This window comes from Ambystoma mexicanum, chromosome 12, assembly GCF_040938575.1.
Source record: "Ambystoma mexicanum isolate Mex_15411 chromosome 12, UKY_AmexF1_1, whole genome shotgun sequence".
NCBI lineage: Eukaryota > Metazoa > Chordata > Amphibia > Caudata > Ambystomatidae > Ambystoma > Ambystoma mexicanum.
Genome location: NC_090936.1, coordinates 538,772,789 through 538,797,202, shown reverse-complemented (window position 1 = coordinate 538,797,202; position 24,414 = coordinate 538,772,789). Strand labels below are relative to the sequence as shown.

The 24,414-nt window shown below is 44.8% G+C and overlaps 1 protein-coding gene across 2 annotated transcripts in view; it reads right to left on the bottom strand.

Moving 5' to 3' along the window:
* The window catches only part of LOC138513755 (coiled-coil domain-containing protein 86-like), an 89,204-nt gene that overhangs the window by 29,666 nt on the left and 35,124 nt on the right, over positions 1 to 24,414 (bottom strand). For both annotated transcript variants that reach the window (XM_069628843.1, XM_069628844.1), the window contains exon 2: positions 890 to 1,482. In XM_069628843.1, coding sequence (XP_069484944.1) covers positions 890 to 1,356 — 467 coding nt within the window. In that variant the 5' untranslated portion in view covers positions 1,357 to 1,482. The remainder of the gene's footprint in view (positions 1 to 889; positions 1,483 to 24,414) is intronic.

Here is a 24,414-nt window from a genome sequence, read left to right as displayed (position 1 = left end):
TGAAACCATATACAGATGCCACTCCAGCCTGATCTGCAAACATCACCAGGAAGAATGGACTAGGTCGCATGGAGTTCATGGCTCCGTCAAACATGTACCAGGAACCACTGTTGGAAATGGTTTGATTGCTGAGAGGGTGGTATGTGTATTGTTTTGCAACAACATACAGTATTATGTCATACGGCTTAAGTGCGGGAGTGGGAGGACCCTAGTATGATTCCTTATGGGAATTCAGGACAAACACACACGCCATTAGCACTTCAGGGTTTGGTTTTGTTTACCCTACCAGATGGAAAGAGCCACAATTAACACGCTTTTGGGTCAGAGTTGCAGAAGTTAAATGCAACCTTTGCTTTGAGGGTCAGAGTATCTGTCAAAATGGGCATGTGAACTTTGAATCTGTGTCACTGCATGTCAGGAAATCAATGCAGCCAGGAACATCTGTGCTTTTGGCATGGATCTTAATCGGGTCTGAGTAGCAAAACCACCCCGCTTGAGATTTGCGCACTATTTAATAAAAACAATAGTACGCTGGAGCTTTACACAGATGCAGTTTAATGGAGAGAATATGTGCAGTTTAAAAACATCTTTCAATTTAACCAGGTCATTGTGTGTTTGCGTAATTCCTTAAAGTGCTGCTACAACTACTCAGGATTTGATTCCCTACAATTTCAATCCCTGCTATGAGAGCTATGACATGGTCATTCTGCTCAGTCATAGTGCCCATTAAATATTTTTCTGTATTATATACAAAAGTACAGGCAGAAAAGCAGCTTATTTGCATTAGTCTTAACAGTAAAACAGTGCTCTATCCATACAGAACTACTGCCCTCCCAGACCCCACTTAACCACAGTGGGGGCCAGAACCAAGCAACCAGACAACATTTACCTTTTTATGTTTGGATCCTTCCAAATCCTGCCAGATTTGGGCTTTCCCTTTGGGATCACCACCACCACCTGCTCGTTTGAATAGGGGTTTGCCTGGGTCTCCTTTACTCTGAGGAGTGGTCTCTTGCAGAGATCTTTTGGCGCTTCCTGCTGCTTACTCTTGTTCTCACTTCCTGACTTCTCTACCTCTTTTCTGTCAAGACTCGCTGTCACGGCCAGTTGGACTATGGGTGCGTCTCCCACACCATCGCCATTCTGCAAGATCTCATCTTCAATGGTCTTCAGGCTCCCCTCCATGTCATTGTCTCGCAGCTGTCTCCACTTTAGTTGCCTAGTCTCTTCCTCCAGCTTATTGTGGGTAGCCTTTAAATGGTGACCGTATACATCTGCCTCTTCAGAAATCTCGACGGGGCCGCCTCTAACCAGACGCCGGCTCCTCCGTATTGGGGTCTCTGCTGCCTCGGCCATGACACATTAATGTACAGCAGTCCAATTATCAATTTCACATAAAACCATCCAGCAGTGTCGGCTGGGGCCCTACGCCGTGACTCTTTCCTTAGTCTCTTTACTTTAAGTTTTACGTCTTTAAGCTGTCTGTTGAAAATGAGACATGTACTTTACATTAATGAAACAAATTGAAGGGCATTTAGCAAACACAGGCTAAACATACATTTTCCTTTTTACAAGCGATTTACATGCAAGTGTGCAAAGAAGCCAGTCTTCAAATTGCAGTTTCTAAAACGCTGTTTAAAAGTGACATGTCTTAAGCAAGAGGGAGGTATTCATTTTCAATAAAGGAGAAGTAGAAAGACTAGCTAGGCAGGGATATTCTGATTAAATTGCTTTTTAGCAAATGAAAGCTTTAACCCGGAGTCCTCATTCAATGTCCAATGCATAGCTCAGGGTAAACCACAAGTAACGATGGTGAGGTGCGTGTTCACAAAGCTCTATACAATTTGTAGTATAGAAAATGGAGGCAACTAGTGCATTGATAATTCTGTATCATTGATACTGGAATTTCATATATGTATATTTTTTTGTTTTGGATGTGGTTACATTATTTCTAAAAAGATGGTGTGCAACCCTGTGTTTGTCCAGAAAGGGGAGGGAGACTCAAAAAGCATCACCCTTTGAAGGCAAGGCATACCATATTTTAGTTTACAAAAATTGATTAGCAAACACATTTGATTAGCAATTATGTACCAATATTCACCAGAAGTTATTTGTACCAAAGAAATAAAATGAGCAATAATACAGCAGTAATGTGAACTGTTGAAGACAGACATTAGGTGAGCCAAGTTAAGCTTTGCAAAATCTTTTTCCACTAGATGTGCAGGTCGAGTAACTTAGTTTACTCAACACAAGAGGAAATGCACCAGACCACATTTAAATGTGTTGGTGCATGTAACCACAAACCCACTTTGTTTGGCACTTTGCTGCCACCCAAAGGCCAGCCATGCACAGTAACATTGACATTTACTGCAGACTTAGTAAATGTTAAATAAAGGTTTCAAACATCCCCTGCAAACGGTAAACACCCTACATAAAATGTACTCTACTTTGCCATCCCTGTATGAGTCTCTAAAATGTGAAAGGTTAGCTGCAGGAATAGACACAAATAAATGTGATCCAAAGGTTTTGAAAACTGTTTGGCCAGATCTCTCCCACATGTAGAAATGTATTGTGCAATCATCGGAGCAAAGCAAGCTCTGAAAGCTGTATGGTAGGGCAGTAGATCTGTAGATAAATGGAACTTGATAATTACCTGGCACATATATCTCGTTTGCTTTGTATATTATGTAAGGGGAAAGAAAGCAAAGTCGAAGGCGTAGCAGGCAGAGAACTGAGGAAACTAGCTGCAATATTGTAGTTTGCGGCCATCTCATTTTCAGGGTAGCTGTTACAGGGTGCTAAAGAGTATTGGATCATCTTGTGGACTGGGCATCATTTACAAGCTAGATGCAACCAGCAGGTTACAGAAATAGGTTTGGCATGCAAGCTTTTGGCCACACAATAATGTACATTTTCAAAAGTGTTCACTCATATGCTGCGTCCCCAACAAAAGGAAATATAGTTGACACTGAGATTTAGGTGTACTAACCTACACTTTACTGTTAACTACTGTACTTATTATGTAACAACTTACATTTTTAGGAATAGAATTGCACGACTGCCTTTTCAATAAAATGAATCCTTACTTAGTCTCCCTTGCCCACGCCCCTACCTTTGAACTTGCAGTGAACAGGGAAAAGAAGGAAGAGCCCTGAAGGGAAGAGGAATGCAGGGCGAGTTGTGCTTTCATTGAACAGGTTAACTTAAATAGAGCTAGCTTTGCTACCCAATTGCCAATTTAATTAGCAAACCTAAAGAATTGCATAGCAAAGGGCTATATGACCCTGCTTATTTTATGCCTTGGAAGGATAATGGCCTTCACACATTTTACACCTTCAACCACTCAATAGTAAAATACTACCCTTCATTACAATTTGTAGATTACCAATTTTATGACAGAAGGGTAGCAAAAGTGCACAAAAGATTCTAAATAAATCTTGGGCTAAAATGCCACCCTCACGTCTTTGCACCAGTTATTCAAAGTGATCACAAAACAACAAGTCCACATTTTAACAATTAGAATTATCTTCAGTTATTTTTTTACAAGAACACTCATGACGATGAAAGATATTTTCACATTTCGCACTGGCGAGTAGTTGTGTAGCGGCTACCGTTTCCAAAACGTTGCCAATATTCATAATGGGCCGATAGTTGTCCAGGTTGTCTGGATCTAAGGTTGTGTTTTTTTTCTCCAAACAGAGGTCGAATGAGGTCAGTCTGGAGGGTGTCCAGAAATGACCCTTCTGTGAGGGAGGCATTCATTATGCCAGGAGGATGTTGAGCGCCATGCCAGTCTTGTTTGATGGAGGCCGGGATGATATTGTCTGAGTAAGTAGGTTTGAGGGAGGCAATCGTTTTTAGAAGATCCAAGGGAAGAGGAGTTTATTCAGTCCCGAGGGGTAGTGTCCGTGCCGGGGTACAGCTGGTACTAAATCTGAAAAGACATTGAATCAACTGCCCACGGCATGTCTATTTTTTCCAATAAAAAAAATAAAATGGTGTTAATGCCAGTACAATGTTATACTACTTCAAAGAGGGCTTTGCTCCCGTTACCAGTTAGGCTGCCATAATGGTGGAGTAGCCAGCAGCTTTGGCCTCCATAAGAATTCTACAGTTTGCGCAGAGAGATGTGAGGTTGGTGAGGCCTTCGCGTTATGGTTTTTGCACCACGGTTTTACTAGGGCTCTGACTGAGGTTTTTTGGAGGGGAGGTCAGGGGTCTACCAAGGGGCAGATGGTTTGGTCTTAGCACAGTTGGTATTTAAGGGGGCACGAGTGTCCACCAGTTCCATAACAGAGTTCAATAATTCTAGGAGGTCGTAGGCATGCCCTGTGGTGGTGGAGTCTGCAAAGCATGCTTCTAAGCTCATTGAACGGGAAGGTTTTACTGAGTGGTATTGATTGGAGAGTGCATTTAGCCTGACCTTTGTGGGCCGTAGTCGAGTGGGTGAGAGATGGCGTGGTCAGACCATGCAAGTGGGATAGGTCTACGCAGGTGATGAGGGCAGATGATGCAAAGACCAAGTCTAGGCGTTGCCTTTGTTGTGCGTTGGGAAGAAGAGCACAATTTGCTCAAGGTTCATGCAACTGGTCAGTGCAAAAAGCATGCTTCAAAGGTGGTCAGCCTGCGACTTGGGGGGATGTTAAAATCACTTAAAGACATTAATGTGCCAATTTGGCAGAGGAGACCAAATTGGGGATGTCGGCAATGGGAAAAAAATAATTAATTCCTGTGAGGTGGTCTGCAGATGAGGGGGGAATGTGATGAGGGATTCAAAAAGCTTGTTCCGGGAGAGGGGATGAATGAGCATTGCCAGTCGCTCCTCCTGCCCTCCCTAATCAGTTGGCATGTTGGACGCAGTAGCCTCGAGGTACATCAAAACATGGGGTGAGGATGGGGCAAGTGATGTTTCACTGATAACAGGGCGTCAAGTTTGTATTACGAGAGGAAGTCGGCGAGGGTGTCTAGTCCATGGGTGTTGGATGGAGACACGGGCGCTTTTGATGAGTTTCGCTAGGGTAGTTTGTTGAAGCTGCCCGGGGGGGAGCTTGACAATACGAACCCTAGCGAGGATGGGGTTTGGAGGGAGGAGACACATTGTGAGGTCTTTTAGCGACAAGAAGTGATATGGACTACTTTTGGGAGAGAGCAATAGAACAGTGTCTGGCCCATGGCCCAAAATGGCACAAATAGCCATGGTCCTTCTCTTCGTCCGACTGTTAGGACGGATTTCCTATATTCTGGCCTGGCGAACAGATTTATAGAAGGCCAACCTATATTGTGACAGGGACAGCTTCGAGAGCTGTAGCCTAACCTGTTCAAGGTAGCAGTGACGAGAGATCTAGGCTAAGTCTCAAGAGGTGGCGAGTTTGTAAAGGCTTCACAAAGAATACACATAATGGGAATCAGATTACATACAGTATGTTTAAAAATAGTTATTTATGGCCAAATATCACTATGAAAGAGGACTAACAGGAAGATGTATCACACAACACTAATAGATTACATACAGTCACCAGAGTAGGGCATAATACAAATCAAACTCCTGTAAAAGAATTCAGATTAGTTCATATACTACAGGTCCACAGAGAATGAGCCCCAACTTTCCCCATGTTGTCTGGGGCCTTCAGCCCAAAAGTTCAGGAAAGGGTCCAACAGTTTGTGATACAGGGAGAAAAAAAAAAAAACGACGATAGGGTCTCTGTGGGTCCAGTGATCAGTTGCAAGGCATAGAAGACAGCGTATTCTAACACAAGTGCCCCCAACTTTCGGAACATTGGTGTGAGCAAGCAATGGCAAAGCCAAAGTATAGCAAAGGTTTTATGAAAGTTAGGAAAACAAAGGAATTTTAGGGGCAGGTAAGAACCACTAACTCACCCCCCACCCCCACCCACCCACTGTACTTCTTCCCAGGACTTGGCAGGTCGATGGGAGCAGGTACAAGGTTGCTTTTCCCGCCGCCAGCCTCAGTCCTTGATTCGCAGGGGTTGCAGCTTCCAGCTGATCTCCGGTCGGTGTCTTTCGCTGTTGCAAGGACTCTCGGATGAATAATGCAGAAAAACCACTATGCAGGACCCCTCAGGACTGGAATAGATTCAGGTAAGGGCGGAGGGTGGTCACCGCAGCATGGTGATGAAAAGGGTCTCGCTTGTTGCGGTCAGACTTGGGTCCCCTTGATGCTAGGATTCCGAAATGAGGATTCCCCAAAGTTCCAGGCCACAATGCGGAATGACGACATCTGCAGCACGGTAGCCCAAACTCAGAGCTGGTCAGCCACATGACATTCCAGGGACACTTCTGAAGGCTCTTCGCAGGGTAGAGCAGACGCCAGGAACGGATTTCCCGGCCATCCCCACCCCCTCCACTACATGGGTTACAGCTCCTTCGCAGGACTGCTGAAGATCAATAGCAAGATAGGGCTCCTCCAGGACAGCAGCAGACGTTTGTCACCAAGCCTCCTTCAGATGGGTCTCTAGTCGCTTTACAAGTCTCGCAGCTGGACAGGAGTCTTGGATCATTCAGGTTGCTGCAGGATCTCAAGAGTCGGTGCAGGGATCCGCTTCCTATCCCAAAAGCCAGGTAAGAGCCGAAACTCCTTTTAGCCACTGGCGGAGACACTCATTCACAACACGCACACACACACTGAAACTAGTTTGTGGATTGGGACCAGACAGTCCCAGCCCACATCCTGCCAGCAAACACATAGCCCTCCAGTAGCCCGCAAAAGCCTCTGCTTTTGTGGGCACTGGAAGTCTGTATAAGGATTTTCCTCCAAGCCAGGAAGGCTAAAAAAAAAGATGGCCAAAAAGAAAAAAAAAACAAACCAAAACAAACTTAGCCACAGTTAGTGGGCAAACACAGTAAGGCTAAAATGAAAATCAGCAAATGAAATGGTAAAAAGCCACTGCCGCCACCCAGTTGTCCATTTAGCACATGTAACCAAAAATCCTTTGAGTGTCGGTCTAGGGCAAAAACAAAAGTGTACGCCAGTATACTACATTGAAAGATGCATTGAACAGCAATAAAAGTGAACACAAGTGATAAGTTACTGAAAGTAGTAACAATAACTAGACTAAGGTAAACAATGTTTCCCAGTACTGACAGCCTGAAGGACATTTCAGTTTCCCCATAACAGATTAGCGAATAACAGCAGTGAAGCTTAAAGCTTCACTGAACTATAAAAAGTACAGGTCAGGATCAAAAATTAAAGTTAAAAGCTTGGAGGTCCATAAAAATGGAAGTAAAGGTGCAATAAAGAAATCTTTCCTAACAAGGCAGACACCCAAGGAGGACTGGTGAAATAGGTAGTGGCCAGAGCAGCTGAGTGGCAGAGCCTGTCATGTGATCTGCAGCCTACTTAATGTATTATAGAAAAATCACTATTGGGGGACCATATCTATCTTTCACATCTGTGATCTATGAGACAGTCAAACCCTAGATCCACTTGCAAGCCAATCAGAATGTATACAAGCTCCACCTGAATGGTGCTTGGGCAGAGTCCTTAAAAAATCATGCATGTGACTAAAGAGGATTATTCGCCATGTTCAATTGTGTCTGTAACCAGAGAACTATGCAGTCTTAAAATTCATGCAACAGCACTGAGTGAGCTTTGCTTGGATCCATCTTGGCAAAAGCAGCTCTTGACCAGTATTGTGATGCTGGTTCAATACCATTTATTATTTCAACCCTTCTGACTATGTTTAGATGCTTATTTTGTTCATCTAAACATAAACATGCAACCATTATATATGTCTGCATTGAATTATTTAATTCAACTTCAAGGAATAACTTAGATGGCCATCAATACCAAAGAGATTAGGGTATTCAACCGAGAGTCTCCTTTCTCATGCTACAGCCTATGAATGGTAGGAAAGAAAAAAAAATGAAATTTGAGGAAGAACTAAAAGCAGCTCCGAGTATTGTCTTCACAGATTATGCATGACCCATCAAGGAACTAGTATCTAAGAAGGACGCGTCTAACTTACACAAGACTCAAACTATAAACATTTCTCAGCTCTATGTAGGACATACTAAGTGGAAATTGGGTCCTATGTGTGTCCCCAACGCTCCTTAAGACACATTCTGAAACAGAAGGACGAATTAATGCAATGGTAGTTACCAAGCCATCGTTTCTAAATGTGCTGAAACCACAGACAGATGCCCCTCCATTCCAGCCTTGTCTGCAATCACCACCTGGAACCGTTAACTAGGATTATCCATCTGACCAGAGATATCAGAAGACAGACACAAGGACTTCATGCTCCGGCAAACCTGTACCAGGAACCATTGTTGGAAATGGTTTTATACCTTGTGACTGCCAAGAGGGTGGTACATGTATTGTTTTGCAACACAGTATTACAGGGTTCGAAATTGCCAGGTGCTGGGAGACATTTAGCTCCTAGTTATAGCCAAGGGGAGCCTTGTTAGCTTGAAACCAAGAGCTACCTTTGACTCCTGTACAAGTGGTGCCGTACAAACCTTGCTATGCAATATTGTGTATGTTTGGCAATGTATATAAAGGAGAGAAAAAAGAATACACCCATAGAGCGCATATTAGCACCCTGGGCGAGTGAATAACCCTTTCCCATTGGCCAATTTGCAGGCTGTAAGAACCGGCATAGCTGGAGTTTCATTATAGCCCGCAAATTGACCATTGTCTTCTTCAGCTGGGAAAGAAGTGCATCAACAATGATTCGCCCCCCCTGTAGTGGCCCAAGTGAAAATTACATTTTCCTACGAATACCGTCTTTCATTTAATAGTGTTAGTGAAAAGAATAGCTTACTATAATTTAAAGTCCCCAAAAAACAATATAATTTTACAAATTATATTTGGGTGATTTTTTTCCCCTCTGGCCCTGGGTTCTAATAGCTTTTTGTAATGTTAAGTTTCATTTTTTTTGTAAACAAATATTCCATAGGGAATTTTCAAGGCCCTAAAAAAACAATGTATTAATAAAAATATATATTTTTAAATGAACTTTTGTCCTTTTGTTCCATGGGTTCTAATAGCTTTATAGACCTCACCTTCGGGCCGTTCCATTGTTATGGGCCCTGATACCTCGTTAAAGGCCCTCGCTGTGCTTGGGCCTTTAACTCGGTCTTCAGGGCCCACAAGCTATACTATAAAATGGACAAAGTTAAGAATTGGATCTGGCTCAAAGTTAGAATTTGCTGCACACTATGTACTAGCTCCTCTGTCTAACTTTATGCCAGATACACAGGAACTGCTTTTTGCTCCTGGTCAACATCTCAATTTCGATTCCTGTAGTATTATGTCTTAAGGCTCGTGTGGGAGCGGGCGGACCCTACTAGGATTCCTTACAGGAATTCAGGCCGGACATACACGCCATTAGCACTTAATGGGTTAATGATGGTCTCCTCCATCAGACCATACCAAAATCAGATTTTTTGGGTCAGAGGTGCAGAAGTTAAATGCAACCTTTCTCTGCAGGGACCTCGGGTCAGTATGTTCAAATGGGCATATGCAACCTTTCCACCTGCTCTTTGCCACTGTAAAGCAGGTGCTTCAGATGTCAGGAAATCAGTGCAGCTGGGAACATGCGTTTACTATGCTTTTGACATGGATGTTTAGATAACCAGGGTCTGAGTAGCAAACCACCCTGCCTAAGATTGCGCATCATTAATAAAAATACTAGCACGCTGGAGTTCACAGATTAAGTTTAAGGGGAAGAATGTGTGCAATTTAAATACATCTTTCAATTTAACCAGGTCATTGGGTTTTCATTGAGTAATTCCTTTAAGTAAAAGCAGCTTATTTGCATAAGTCTCAACAGTAAAACAGTGCTCTTGAGCCATATGGAAATACTGCCTCCCAAGACAAATCAGACAAGGTTTACCTTTCTATGTATGGATGTTAGGCAGAATTGCATGCAGTACCCTCTGGGACCACCACATACAATTAGGACTACAGGTGTAAGCAAAACCAACCTTTAGTACAAGTCTGTACTACACAGCGAGCTGAGCAGCCAGGCTTATCTCAAGAGGGAATGCGAGCAGTACAAGGATGCTACACAGAGGTCTTACAATCACAGTGGTTCAAGTAGACACTTACACTCAAGGTTTGTTATGTTATAGGTACTTATATAGCGCACTGTCACCAACGGAATTGGTCCCAAGGTGCTCTGGTGGATCTGTAAATAGGAAGGAGGGCAGGTAGGATTAGTCGGGAGCAGGAGAGGTGGTGTGCTGTTGGCAGCTTCAGCTCGGTATACACCAGGTGCTGGGCTTTGGTGCATGCATCGGATCGGGCGAGACATTGTGTGCTGTTGATGTGGTGAAGTGTGTGCAGATTGCTGGGAGAGAAATGGTTGCATGAGTTGTGTGGGTCGAGTATGCAGAAAATTGAGGGTTGGAATTTGATTCCGGTACTTCTGGTTCCGTTTGATCTGCATCCCTGTGAGTGGTGGTGTTGCTGGTTACTTGTGGGCCGTCCCGTGGTGGTGTTGTTGTGCGGATCCAGCTGTATCATAGTGAATGTTGTATGGAGTGATGGTGTGTCTGAACCTTTTCTTCGGGTGTGGAGCTGGGTTGGTACCATCTATTCTCTTGTTGTCTAATGTGACACTGGTCAGTTGAAGCTTTCAAAGGTTCAGGGTCAGAGTGCTGTTGATGAGGCGTTCTACTGCACCCATCTTGGTCATCCTATGTATTCAGTTGATAGTTTCCCTCCATCATGACCATCTTTGTTAGTTCTTCAGTTTCTGTAGGGTAATTTCCTTAGGGCTGTTTAGTTGTTTGCGCTTAATTGCACATTGTGCTTCTCGCAGTGTCTTGATGAGTTTAGTGTAATGTGGTTGCCTATTCAGTTTCTCACCCTCTGGATGCGAGCTAATGGTTAGGGTTTCCTATTGCCTTGCAGTCTGCCGAGAATAGGTCTGTTGAGAATGGCTGCAGTTAAGGGTCATGGTCCTTTTGATCAGTCGTCCTGGTGTTTCGGTCTTCGTCTTGCTATGTATTGGGTCTTTGGTCCTATTACGGCGGTCTCTCGGTTAGTCGTTGGTAGGTTGTGGGAGATTTCCTTACGGTTTTTCTGTCGATTGCTTGGTGTGGATCAGGGCCCGTCTCTCCATGCATTTATGTTTTAGTTGCGAGTGTGCCCCTGTGATCGGTCTTTCTAGTTATGACATAAAGAGAAGTTTTGAGTCGTTTTGTGAATAGTAGGTGGTTTCTTGTGTTACGTATGTACTTTGGAAGGTTATTCCAGGTTTTCGGTGCTTGGTGAGAGAAGGAAGAGCCTCAGTTTTCTTTTGATGTAGGGTTTCGGTTCCAGGCAGAATGCTTGATCTGAGCGTTCTCGTCGGTTGATGTAGACACAGTTTGTCCCCGAGAACTCAGCGCCTTTGTTGTGTACTGCTCTGTGTGTGGTGTGGCACAAAAAGCCAAATGAACTAACATACATGGTGGTAAAGCTACATGATTTGATCATCAAGGAAGCAATTCTACGAGAAGCTAAAAAGGCAACAAACACCAAGTTTAGGGCCAGCTCCAGACACAATCTTTTAAAATGTCACTCGAGCAACACTGACCAAAGGAAAGAAGATGAATCAATTAACAGAGGAACTAACCAGAAGGGTTATCAGCTACAGATGGACATACCCTTTTCAGAAAGTTTTTACTGTGAAGGATGGGGCAAAGATTTCAGAGAATAGAGATGATAGAGCCAGAAGACAGTCCAACCCCATCAACATTGAATGGCTGAAAAGGGGGGGGTGGAATAATTTGGGAAGAGGCATCACAGATCAAAAAGGACCACAAAAAATGAACTGAAAATGCACAAAGTAAAGGCATTTGATCATTGTGTTCCAAGATTCAAAGAACAATGGCTTGCTAGAAGGGCAAGGAAAAGAGTAACATTAAAATAGTTTAAATGAAGTGCTAAGTTCAGTTTGAGAAACTGGAGATGGATATTTTTCAACAAAGTTGGTTTGAATATTAGATAAACGCAGAATACAATAGTGTAGATTGTGGGAAATTACAGTTTCAGGACCAATTCTTCTGAAGGGAAGTGAATTCGGCAGTTTAAGAATATGATTTACTGTGAAACCGGGGATGAGCTGGCAGTGGTTCAGCAAGGATGGAAACTAAATATGGTTTGGGATATGTTGAATTGGGAGGGATGGTGAGGGAGTGGGGAGAAATGAGAATGGAAATGGAGGTAGCAAATTGGCAGACAAGACTGGCCTTATGGGATAAATGCTGACAATGAAACTGGTGAATAAAAGTTGCAATTCCATGTAAGCAACAAATGTAAAAGGACAAGAGATTGCTTCCCTCCAGTAATGTTCCCTCTGATTGAAGTTTCTACCACAGATTTCTCTTCATAGATATATTCATCATGTGGCAACAGATCACAGAAACTTGACTGAAGGGATCGCTGTGCAGAGTGGATCCTCTTTGCGGTCATGATCACATCCAGACATGATGTTGGTAAAAATGCCCACACTTATTAATTTATTTACACAATCATTTAGAAAACATTCACTAGAAGGAGGCAAGTTATTATACAAAAACTCTTCAGTACTGAACCAATAGGTTTGAGTAAATTAGGCTCCACTGAAACCGGAACAATATGGCATTTCAGTTACTTTGAAAGGGAGTAAAAAGTTAATAGATAAATACTTTTAGGCGGTGCAAATAGTTTCAGTTCACTAGAGGACTCAATTCAGTTCAATACGCCTAGGCCAAAGTCAACGGGCTAGCGTCTTGGATAGGAAAGAACAGTTCTTGTAGTAAACAGTATAGTCTTTGCCAAAGTTCTCAGAAGTAGTTTGTACAAAAAAGAATCATGTTGGGTCACAAGCTGATTAGGCCTGCAGGTTGGGAAAATTCCACCAACTTTCACCGTGAGAGGTAAATTCTCTCAATCGGGTTGGCACAGTACCTTAATATGAAAAAAAAGATGCAGCTGAAGACGTTGGTTCCTGGCAGTTCCTGCAGATCTCACTGTTCCCGAGCCTCAGTCGTGGGGACAAGTGGGGAAAACTTCGGGGGACTCTGCACCGCACGGGATCGTAGGAAAACGCTGACAAAAATGGAGTAATGTTCGTGTATCTGTAGTCAATCACACAAACTGGTGTCCTTCCCCCTAGTTAAACCTAACCAGCTCTGAGAATGGTATCCAAGTGGCTTACGAGTTGATTGGTCCCACCAACTCAAAAGGAAGACGTAGTCCTTGAAGGGGCTTCTTTGTTGAGATGAACTTGGCAATTCAAACCTTCAGCAGGGCTTCACCGGACAAACCAACAGTCCAGGAGTTGCATCAGCCGTCCTCTTCCAGCTGGTCTTTGGCTCTTACGTTCCAGTGGTCAACTCTGCTTTCCAGTCCAAGAGACTCACCAGTTCTCCCCTTCATTCCAGCCTACCTGTCCCTCACCCAGCAGGGTGGCTGTCCTTGCCAGACAGCCAGCCAGCCAATCACACCAGAGTGCATTTGGGTCTCCTAGGAGACTTAGCACAGGGATCGGGCACCTCCCTCACTTCCTGCCCACCCCAGACACTCAGGGGCCAGAGGTGGTCTTCAGTCCTGAAGCCCGCCAAAGGCTTACGAACAAAGGGACCAAACCTGGTTTGGCACAGAAATTCCAGAAGGACCTTTCCAAAAAGAAACTGCAAAAGGACTATGGTTCGGTGTTCCAAATAAGGTTATATGCTTGTCTGTGCACTTTGCATTACGCAACTGCAACTGAGGTGGAGGAGCTCCCTCCAACTCTAGGAGCAGCTCACGCCACCGTCAAGGGGCCTCCCCCTTCACGAGGTAAGGTTGTGAACCATATTCGAGACAGCATCCTATGCACACATGCTCTCGTCATTCACCCGCCCCGATTTCCTGGAAATCGGATTGAATACCTTGTGAGTGCAGCCATCCATTACTAAAGGTGAACTGCCTCCATCTACAGTCAAGATGCTGCTCGACCTGCTCCGTACTATTCTGCTTCACGGAGCACGCCGCAATCCAAAATGGCTGCATGATCTCACCCGACCGCTACAATCATTTTGTTGACCCCATCTCCATAGCTACCAACCCAAATTCGTTGGTGTGACCCATTGGCTGGAGCCACCTTCTTCTGGACGACCCGATACACCAGCAGGCGTGTAGCCGGCCCAGCCTACAAAGGCCAGACTCAAGGCCATTTCCTGTCCCGAGCCTGTCCAGGGTTGACAGAGGCCTGGGCCTGAAACTCTGCTTGCTTGTGCTGCAACCTGTAATCAATGCCTAGCCACTACCCGACCACCACCATCTACTTGGTAAACCAGCCGACCGCCTGCTACTGAACGTCTTACCCTACTTTGCATCTGGCTCCAACCTACTACATCACCTGCCGTTAACTCCAGTGCAACACACCCTACCCTGGCTGGCCAACCTCTCTGCATTGGCACCCCACCGCTCAGGTCCTTGCCTTTAGTCAACCATCCTGCCACCACTGGACATTTGCATTCGCCTGTCTATTTGCTGTTACTCTTGCCTGCCATGCCACCCCATAAGGGGGCACTAACTAGTTTAACTCATCCTTGACCCTCACTGGCTCTTACCAGCCTTTACACTGCTGCTTACGTCAGCCATTTAGATCGGTCATGAGATATTTGTATCCATCGTATCCCTCTGTCATTGCAATGGCCCGACTTCATTCGTTGCTTATCATAACTGCTTGATAGTGCCTTCCATCTAGCCAACTACCCACTCACTGCTTAGGTTAATTGCTTCATAGTACCTGCTGCTTAGCTAACCCCTCACTCGTTGATCTTGTTAATTGTTTCAAGGTGCATCATGCTTAGCCAACTACCATACACGCCACTCACGTGCCGCACCGACCACCTTGGCAGACCTACTCATGTGCTTATCAGCAATCACTACAGGTGCTGCTGCCATCTTAAAACTGTGTGCATGAACATTCATTTGCTCCAACCTTCTGCTGCATGGACATCTCGAATTTGCCCTGTCCTACACCACCCCATTGCCGCTTAATCAGAGCACCTATACACGACTGCCTAATACATTGGCTCCTCTGGTCAAACTACACTCATCCCATTCCTCAAAACACCCTTAAATCCCTGGTTTACTCGCAACACCACCCCTGATCTTGCATTCTCCCGCTCAGTTCACATGCAACACAACCCTGCCAGCCTCATCACCAACTCCTTATCCGATCACTACCTCCTACCACTTTCATCTCATGCCCACACAGCCCTATGCATACAGTCACCATGTCAGATACCAACCCCCATCTGAACTCCCCAGCCCTTTGGCTACAACATTTCGCATCCAAACCAACCCTGCGCCACCTACCACAGAAATCAGACTAGGCTCTAGATTTTGCCACAAAACCTGCACCAAAACCTACCGCCCACACCCTTGAACCAAGAGCAAATCCTCATCTAACCAAGAAAATCCAACTAACGTGATCAATTCCACCGGCACCACAACCCTTACCCATATTATCCCAACTATCTCGAACAACACTACTATTACTAAAGCTTCCCTGATCATAAGGTGCCCTAATCAATGCCAGATCCCTCCCAGCGCACGCCCTTAACATTGCCGACTTGATCATAACTTGAGACCTTGATTTCCTTGCCATTACAGAAACATGGCTTCATGCTGCAGCTGGCCCTGCACGGTCCTTGGCAATACCAGATAATTACGCCATTAGATGCGACAGGAGTACCAACCAATCAAAAGGTGGTGGCATTGCCATTATCCAATAGAGCTCCCTTGTGCCAAGACCTATTCCACCCCCTCAGATACCATCTGCTGAACTTCTATCAAATTACCCATCTCTTCTAATCATACTGCCACAATGCACCTCATCTACAGGCCGCCAGGACCCATCTCCTCTTTCGCTGAGGAGATCTTCACCATCCTTGCTACCAAGACCAATTCACAAATACTACTTGGCGATTTCGATCTTGACCTCCAAGACCCTAATGACACCAAAGCCCTTGACCTGGCCAATTCTCTAACAGATCTCGACTTCACCCGCCACATCCAGGAACCCACTCACATCAAGGGGAGAACCCTTGATTGGCTTGCGGACCTGAACTGCACAATTAACCTGACATCCATCATACCGTGCAATCACCAAAAAATAACCTTCACCATCAAAGCCACCCATCCCTGCACTAAAACGAACATCGCTCAGGAAGGACTTGAGAAACGGCTCCCTTTAATCCTCCTTAATAAGCTCTCACCATACAGCCCCGAGCCTAGTCCTAGGGGACACCTACAACCACACTATCCTAAAAGCTCTAAATTCTACAGCCCCGCTAAAAATGCGTAAACCAAAACCACGGCCCCATCTCAACTCTGGTTTACACCTCATCTCAGAGGCCTCCGCGAAGCAGAACAAAAAAAAAAAAAAAACAAAAAAAACGCAGAGGCGCATTGGAGAAATATCCCATCTGCCGCCAATAAAAACACACTGACCACTGCATCTTCCTACTACAAAGAAGCTATATTCATAGCTAAAACAAAAGACACCTACAACACACGCATCTTGCAGGCCCAATCTAACACCAAAGAGCTCTTCAAGATTCTCAAGAACTGGAGTTTCCTATAACCCACCCAACTGGTACAACGCTGACACCTCATGGTGCACAAACAAGCAAAAAGCACTCCTTGACAAAATCTCCACATTTCAAACTAAAATCAATACGAAAAAAAATGCAGCTTAGTCCCAGATACAGCACCTAGCTCTCCTGTATCTAACATAACTGCATCATATCCCGTTAAACCCATTTAGCTTCTCACCCTTCTCCACTTGGGAAGTAGAAAACATTATCAAAAAACTCAAACCCACCAACTGTCAAGGTGACTCTTGCCCAGCACCCATCATAAATGAGGCCGCACACAACCTTACTTCCTTAGTCACCATCTTTATAAACGCTTCCTTTAAATCTGGATCGTTCCCGACAACCTCAAGGATGCTTGGGTCATCCCCTTTATCAAAAAAACACCCTTGATCCTAACAACCCTGCAAACTATAGACCCATTACCACTGTGCCCTCCCTACTAAAAATATTTGTTAGGGCAGACTGTTAGATTCAAGGTAGGCTTAAATTTGTAAATAAACTTCTAGACCTCCGCCAATCGGGCTTCCGTCCTAGACACGGAAAAGAAACTGCCCTTATTGACCTAAAAAACACAAATGGCCATACTACTACTGCTTGACCCATCGGCAGCTTTTGATTTGGTCAACCACCAAATTCTGTGCCAACATCTTAAAACAGCTGCCCACTTCACAGACAAAGCCACTTCCTGGATCAGATCCTACCTGGCAAACAGAACCATGCTGGTATTCTCACCAACTGCCTCTGCTGAACCGTCACTGTTCCTGTGCGGGGTCCCAGAAGGTTCTTGCATTTCCCTGACACTGTGTAATGTTTTACGAAGCCTCTCTTCGATATACTCTATCTGGGTGTCACCTATACCAATTACACAGATTACACCCAGATACTCATCCCCATCGCTGGCGACCACACAATCAACTCTAAGGCAGTTAACAATGTCTACTCAGTCCTGGATGGCACATCATGGATTGTGTCTAAATGAAAAAACCAAGTTACTCATCTTAGGTTCACATATTAGACTCAAGAAATTAGACCATGCCTTCAAATCCTTCAATAATGACGGGAACACCATTAAGGTTTCCAATGACACAAAAACATAGGTATTTACCTTGACTCAACTTGTCACTCAAGACAAACCATTGCTGTTCTATCAGCCTCAGCCTACACCTGCAAGCTCATAACTGCATGTAGACCCCTAACGGCCCCTAACTGCATTATCCTTGCCAGAACCCTTATTTTGACTACTGCAATGCCCTCTACCTAGGGACCAGTCAAAGAAACAACAAGCTCCAGGTTACCCAGAATAATACCATTAGGGCGTCCCTCAAGATCCCTATGAAACTTCATATCTCAGACACTAAGCCTACATTGGCTTTCTGTTGCCCCACGAATACCACTCAAAACTCTTGCTTTAACTCTTAGTCCCAAGCCAACCAGCCCCGCCCTCCCCCCCCCCCAGTCTACCTTGCCAACCGCTTCATTGCCCACACCTCTAGCAGACCCTCAAGAACTGCTCAAGTCCACTCACTAGCGATACAGATTCAAGCTCCAGAAGGCCAGGGGATCCCGCTTCCCAGCCGCCAAACTGTGGAACACACTACCCTCCACACACAGATCGGAACCCTCTTACTTCGCATTTAAGAATAAAGACAAATCTTGGCTCTCTGAACAGGACCATGCTACCGCATGCACGTACACCCTCTCCTCCAATTCATTCACCTCCTGTAAACACTCTAGAAACTGCATACTCATGCAAATATATGTATCCATTTTAGAAACTATTTTGCATATGTACGTAATTATGCCTTTGGCCCCTGACCAATCGCCTATTGTACTTCACTACGCCTGTACCCTACTATGCCTGTTACAAACTTAACTCATGTACCTTCTATGTAATAAATTGTACAGTTTCTCAAGAAATGCGCCCAGATGCCTCTGGGCCAGGTGCGCAATACAAAAATACAAAATACTTTCAAGCATAGTGTTGCATTTTTATAATTGTGGTTATATATAATGTGATAAATTTTAAGGGGACATTATTGGGCCAACTTGTATGTAAATAAACCATTTCTTTTTAGAATACATGGTGCATGTGTTTCTTTGGACCATTTGTATTACAATTCCTTTGTACCGTTTCTACAGCCCTCTCTCCCTCCTAAGATAAGCCTGCCTACGCTACCATATACTCAGGTGGGACAGCCATAAAGAGTGGAGTCTTGTACGGTCTCAGTTGAATGGTTTTACTAAACCCTTAGTTGGACTTCAGAAAAAGTGTTGTAACAGAGTTTCATTACTGCGACAGGCCCAGGTAGGTTCATTTGGGCTATTACAATGAGTTCCAGTGAGGAGGGTGAAAGGCCCCAAACGAGCCACAAGAAGCTCCAACCCAACATGGGTCACATTTTGTGCAGGTCTAGGCACAGCCCTAAGCATACAAGCCTGGCAGATGACTGCCATGTTTTTTTCTGAGAGAATGCTAGCCAGAGAGAAGTTCTATTCTCATAAAGATAGAGCCAAAGCTGAGTTCATTGGCAACTTCAGAGGCCGTAGATGTAGCCACGGGCAAACTGTTTCGGGGCTGCTCATAAAAGCTGAAAGTTTGCCAATACACATGTAGCTCTGGATAAAACCCAGGCATCTTTTTGGACAGGCGGGCAGAGGCCACTCAGCCAGCCGGTACTCCTTCAGGCCTTATGACGACAGAGCAAATTGGAGAGACCAAGAAGGGGAACATTTATAAAATCCTACCTCTAAAAAAAAAAAAAGGGGGGCGAAGAGGCTGGCGACACGCTGCAAGGCAACAGCATAAAAATGCAGGCGAGTTCAAAATCAGCGTATCGAGTTCTGCCCATGCGCAGAGATCCCTGCCGAAGGGAGGCGAAGTGCGTAGGGTTGGAGAGAAATTTCTGGAGATCCATGGATTCGGGACTCAGTCCAGGGATTTCACTCAGATGCCTTTCAAGAGCCAGTACAGTCGGGTCCCCCATGACCAATAGTCAGCACAGAAGAATACTACCTAATAGATGCAGAAGTCTGAGAGTTAGGGCGGATGAACGCCACTGCGCAAGCTTCAGATGCCACAGATTGGTTAATAAGCAATACGTTCCTGGTAAAAGGCAGACGCAAACAGACCAGTGATCAATCTCATGTAGTTGAATGGCTTCATAGTTTACAGACATTTCAAGATGGAAGGCATCCACCTCAGGGAAATCATGCAGCAGGGAGGCTGGCTAGGCAAGATAGACCTTAGAGACGCACATCCGACGGTACTCATTGCGCCAGAACTTCAGATAAGTCGCAGGAAGAGTTCACATGTCTGCCTTGTGGACCAACGTCAGTTCCCTAGTGTTTCACCAAGCTGATGAAGCTGATGGTCAGCCAGCTAAGAGAACAAGCATTGGGAATGCCAATAGTTTGTGATTACTGCCGTTCTTTGCATTATGCATTTATCGGCACCCGAGTGCAAGGAGGAGAGTGCAACGTTTTAAAGGAGGATGCGATAGGGGGTGTGTAAGAGCATGAGAAGGGGAATACAGAAAGGGAGGAAGCCATAGATTGTGCCAATGATGCGCAAGAGGACATTTTAGCGAAGGGGTAAGAAATAGATTGAGTGAGAGGAACAATGAGGGGTTAGAGAGGTGAGGGTAGGTGGATGGGTGAAGAGGATATAGGTTGGGTGAAGCTAGAGGTGGTAGGTGGGCAGTAGAGAGGGTAGAATCGTGGAGGGTAAACTGAGTAGGGGATAGAGAGGGTTGACGTGGGTGTATGCGGTAGAGAGGAGGCGGGGTAGAGCAAGGGTAGGGTGGGTAAAGTGTGGTGGTAGTAGTTTGGGGTAGTTGGTAGGGTGGCTGGGGTTAGTGTGATTGATGGTAGGATGGGTCAGGGGAAAGCATGTGGGGTAAGCTGGGTGGGTGGTTGTTAGAGAGTGGGGAGGGTTGCCTATTTTTAAAAATCGGCACCCTCACCAGACGCATATTGTGGGCAAAGCAATCCTCTTTGGTTAGTTCAGGGTCACTCCTGTATATTTGTGGCAAACATTTATGAGGTGTTGGATTGTGGTTATGCCACCAAAAAGCACCAAAACCGTCTAAACCGATTGAGTACCTGTACTCTTATTTGTTGCATCTATCGGTTTTAAAACGCCTTCAGGGAATCGATTTGTATTACGTGGGTGTTCAAAACCAGGTGAGTCATATGGCTCACCCAATTGTGATAATTTTATCAGGGTTGCATAATACAAGTTCAAGGAGCACTGGCAAAATGACTACGTCTGGTTACAAAGAAAATCCAAACCTTCTCCTGTACGATCCCATAACCAAACTCTATAGGATAGAAGGAGCGTAGACACTGGAGTATTTAGTATACTGCTGCCATAGAGTGCATGCCCCCTCCCTCACAAACATTACTCCACGTCTGGCAGATTCTACACCATCACCAGATTCCGCCCCTTCAACAAATCTGTCTTGACCAATCTACACCCAGTCACCACCATCTTGTCTCATTTTTGCTCCATAACACAATGACATTAAGGCGGACAGGATTTCTAATCCCAAATGAAGCCTGTTATCTTGGTGGTTATGGTAGTTGAAATAGTCTTTTGATACCTCAGCTGCCGAGAGATGGCAGTGTGTTCTAGTCAGTTGAGTGCATTAGAGGTACTTGCCAAAGCCAACTGCCTACTTTCTATTAGATCAGAAAACAATATTTTAGAGGAAGTGAGCAGAGCCTAAGCGGTCTACCAACTGGACACACGAAGCCAGATTGTAAGGATTGTAACAAGGAATTTTGGTATTAATACTAATATCTGGTTTCTCCCGAGTTGCCCTGTAGACCCATGAGAAGTACCTAGATTGGTCTGTAATATGAATGCTTCTGGCAACATAACTACATTTCTACATGCAGCCTTGTTAAATGTTATATTTAACGTATGACATGCAAATAAATGGCTCTGGTGTATCTTTAAAAATGTAACTAAACCTCCTTATTGTTACAGCTCGGTGCTAGAAGGTGGTATAAAGGAGACAAGGCAGGTTACCACCTGCTGCAGCCCATGTACCTCCAATCACTAGGGCTGGAACGCCATTAATAGACGGCAAAATCACAAGGGAAATTTGTAAACTCTACGTGGGCATAAACACCTAAGTGGAGTAAAGACAGTTGCAGAACATTCTTGAACCTTTGTGCATTCTCACAGTGGAGCAATGGATAAGGACGATCTTGAACATTCAATGGGTGGGAAGCAACGGTGCAGTCAGCTTTTGTAAGAAATTAAGTGGTAGATACACTTGCCATCATTGCTGTTTGTGCCATTGTCCAAAATACCCAATAACCCAAAAGGTGGAACTAAAAAATGGGTCTGGCTTTGCAGCACATTACCTTTGTGTGTGGTTTAGGCTAAGTGTCATGCCATCTTGCGTTTGTGGCAATATAAAAGTTTTGTTAATTGAGTTGGTGAGACTGTGCAATACAAATAAGATTGAGATTTGTGGTTTATGGAATTAGATTTCCGGCTGTCTTAGGATCTGCTTTACAGGAAAGGTCATAACTTATATTTAAAATCTAATTCATGTAAAGGTTACTTATAAACGTAACTTATGCACTGTGTGGCATACCTTACATAGACATGCGTTTATTATAATAAAATGATAATGTATGCAATGGTATGAACATTAACAGTACGAGTGTTGATTAGCATGTACTCCCAATGATAATGGGGAGTGGCACCAATAGAGTCAATGAGGCTCTGGCTGCTTTGCACATACCGGAGCATTCTGGGAACATAGGAATGTTTATATCCGTCAGATGTGTATGTGAGAGTTGTATGACGGAATCACTGAATACCTTATGCATGCTGGGTTTGGTACAAACATTTCATTTTCTTTCGTAACAAAAGTCACTTTAACATCTTTTGTAAACATCAAATATAGATAGATGTAGCAAAGGCTTAAAGGTCAGAGTGCAATGACAGCCAAGGGCTTGAAATCACTCCGCTTTGTGGTTCAGCCAGATTCCGAGAAACAAAACTAAATTTAATTTTACGTGCCGGTCTTTATTTATTTTTTTAAATACACTGCTATATAAATAATCTGCGTAGAAAGTGTGTAAGAGTGACTTCGACTAGCACAGGGGTAATAGTCTTTCTTCATGAACGAAAGCTCCATTACTGTGTAGGTGCAAAGAGGCTGAAAAGGTTTTGCAAAATGCAATTAGTGTCATTAAGTGAAATGCGACTCAGACTGTCAATACATGCAGAGCGACAGAAAAAGAAAACGCATGTTTTGCGAGTATTTTGCTCCTTCAATGTTATTTCATTAACAGTGTAGCCCCTCCCACCCACCCAAGGAATTGTGCTTGGTTTATTCCGTTGCTTCGGCTAACAGGCTCGATTTATGCAGCAGGGCCTGATCTCTGAGCACGCTCAACAGGCTCAGGTTGAACACGGTTTTAATTCCATTTCTCACCAGGAAAGCAGAATAAAACCGCATTCCATGGGCCAAATGGGATACAGGTGAGTGCACAGGTCACTGTCGAATGTGTTGCACAAGCAGCACTGAAGCGATGGGTGGCCAGCGCACCTCTGCACACTCATAATATGCAAGTATAAAGTCTGAGATAAATACTAGTTAATGTTAAAGGACATTTGTACCGTGCACTATCACCACTGGAGTGGTCCCCTGGCGCTCTGGGAGAGGTGGGTTAGTGGGTGGAGGCTGGAAAAGTGCAAGATGCAGTGATGTGCTGTTGGCAGCCTCAGCCCGGTGGGTCCGTCGCCTGGGGTGTATGCAGCCAGTAGTCATGTACTGATGAGCGAGTCTGTGGGTTTATTGTTTTGTTGCAGTGTAGTGAAGTTCGTGCGGTTTGTTGCCCTGGAGGTTTGGTTTGGAGTTTGAGAGGTATGCAGAGAAGGAAATTGTTAGTGGTATTGGTTAGTTGGTATCTATCCTGGATTGACCATTTGGGCTCGCGTAATCTCACCCGATGTGGTGCTTGGGCACCCTGTGCCTCGGAAGGTTTGTGCCCATTTTGCATTCGAAGCCCCTCGAGCATTTAGCTGCGCCCTCCGCCCGCTCCCTCAAGAACCCTGCATGCTCCTCACCCTCACTCAAATGGCCACCGCACCTGCTAGTGTCCATACCTCAGTTAGTGTGGTGATTGGTGGTATCTCGTCCGTTCCACAACCCGGTGGTACCTAGTTGTAGCTGTACGGGCGGATGGGGATGGTAAGGATTGGCTGGGGTTGTTGCCTCGGTCTTGCAAGTGGACCACTCTGTCCAGCGTCACCCCTACTGGTGCTCTGAGTTCTTCTCTGTCGGTTCTAGGAGCTTGTCAAGGTCCTTTCCTGTTGAGTCATTTGTCTTACTCTTGTTTCGGTTTTAGTCTCTGGTATTGAAGAGCCAGGTTTTTAGCAATTTTCTGAATTAAGGTGATCTTTGGTGTTCCTCATTTCTTTTGGGATGATGTTCCAGGTTTTTTGCGGCTAAGTGATAGAAGGCGGTGCCTCCGAATTTTTTTCTTGGTGTAAGGTTTTAGTTCCAGGTGGATTTCGTTGGTTGACCTGAGGGGTCTCGTTGGCTTGTAGATTGTCATTTTCTTTTGTAGGAATTCTGCTCCTTGTCCGTAGATTGCCCTGTGCGTTATGCACATTGTTTTGAAGGTGATATGGTGTTTTACTGGGAGCCAGGGCAGGGGTGATGTGGTCTCTTCTGCATAGTTTGAGGAGTAGTCTGGCTGCTGCGTTTTGGAACCGTTGTAGCTTCTTCAGTAGGTATTCCGGTATACTGAGGTAGAGGCTGTTTGCATAGTCGATATTTGACATGACGCCGACGATGG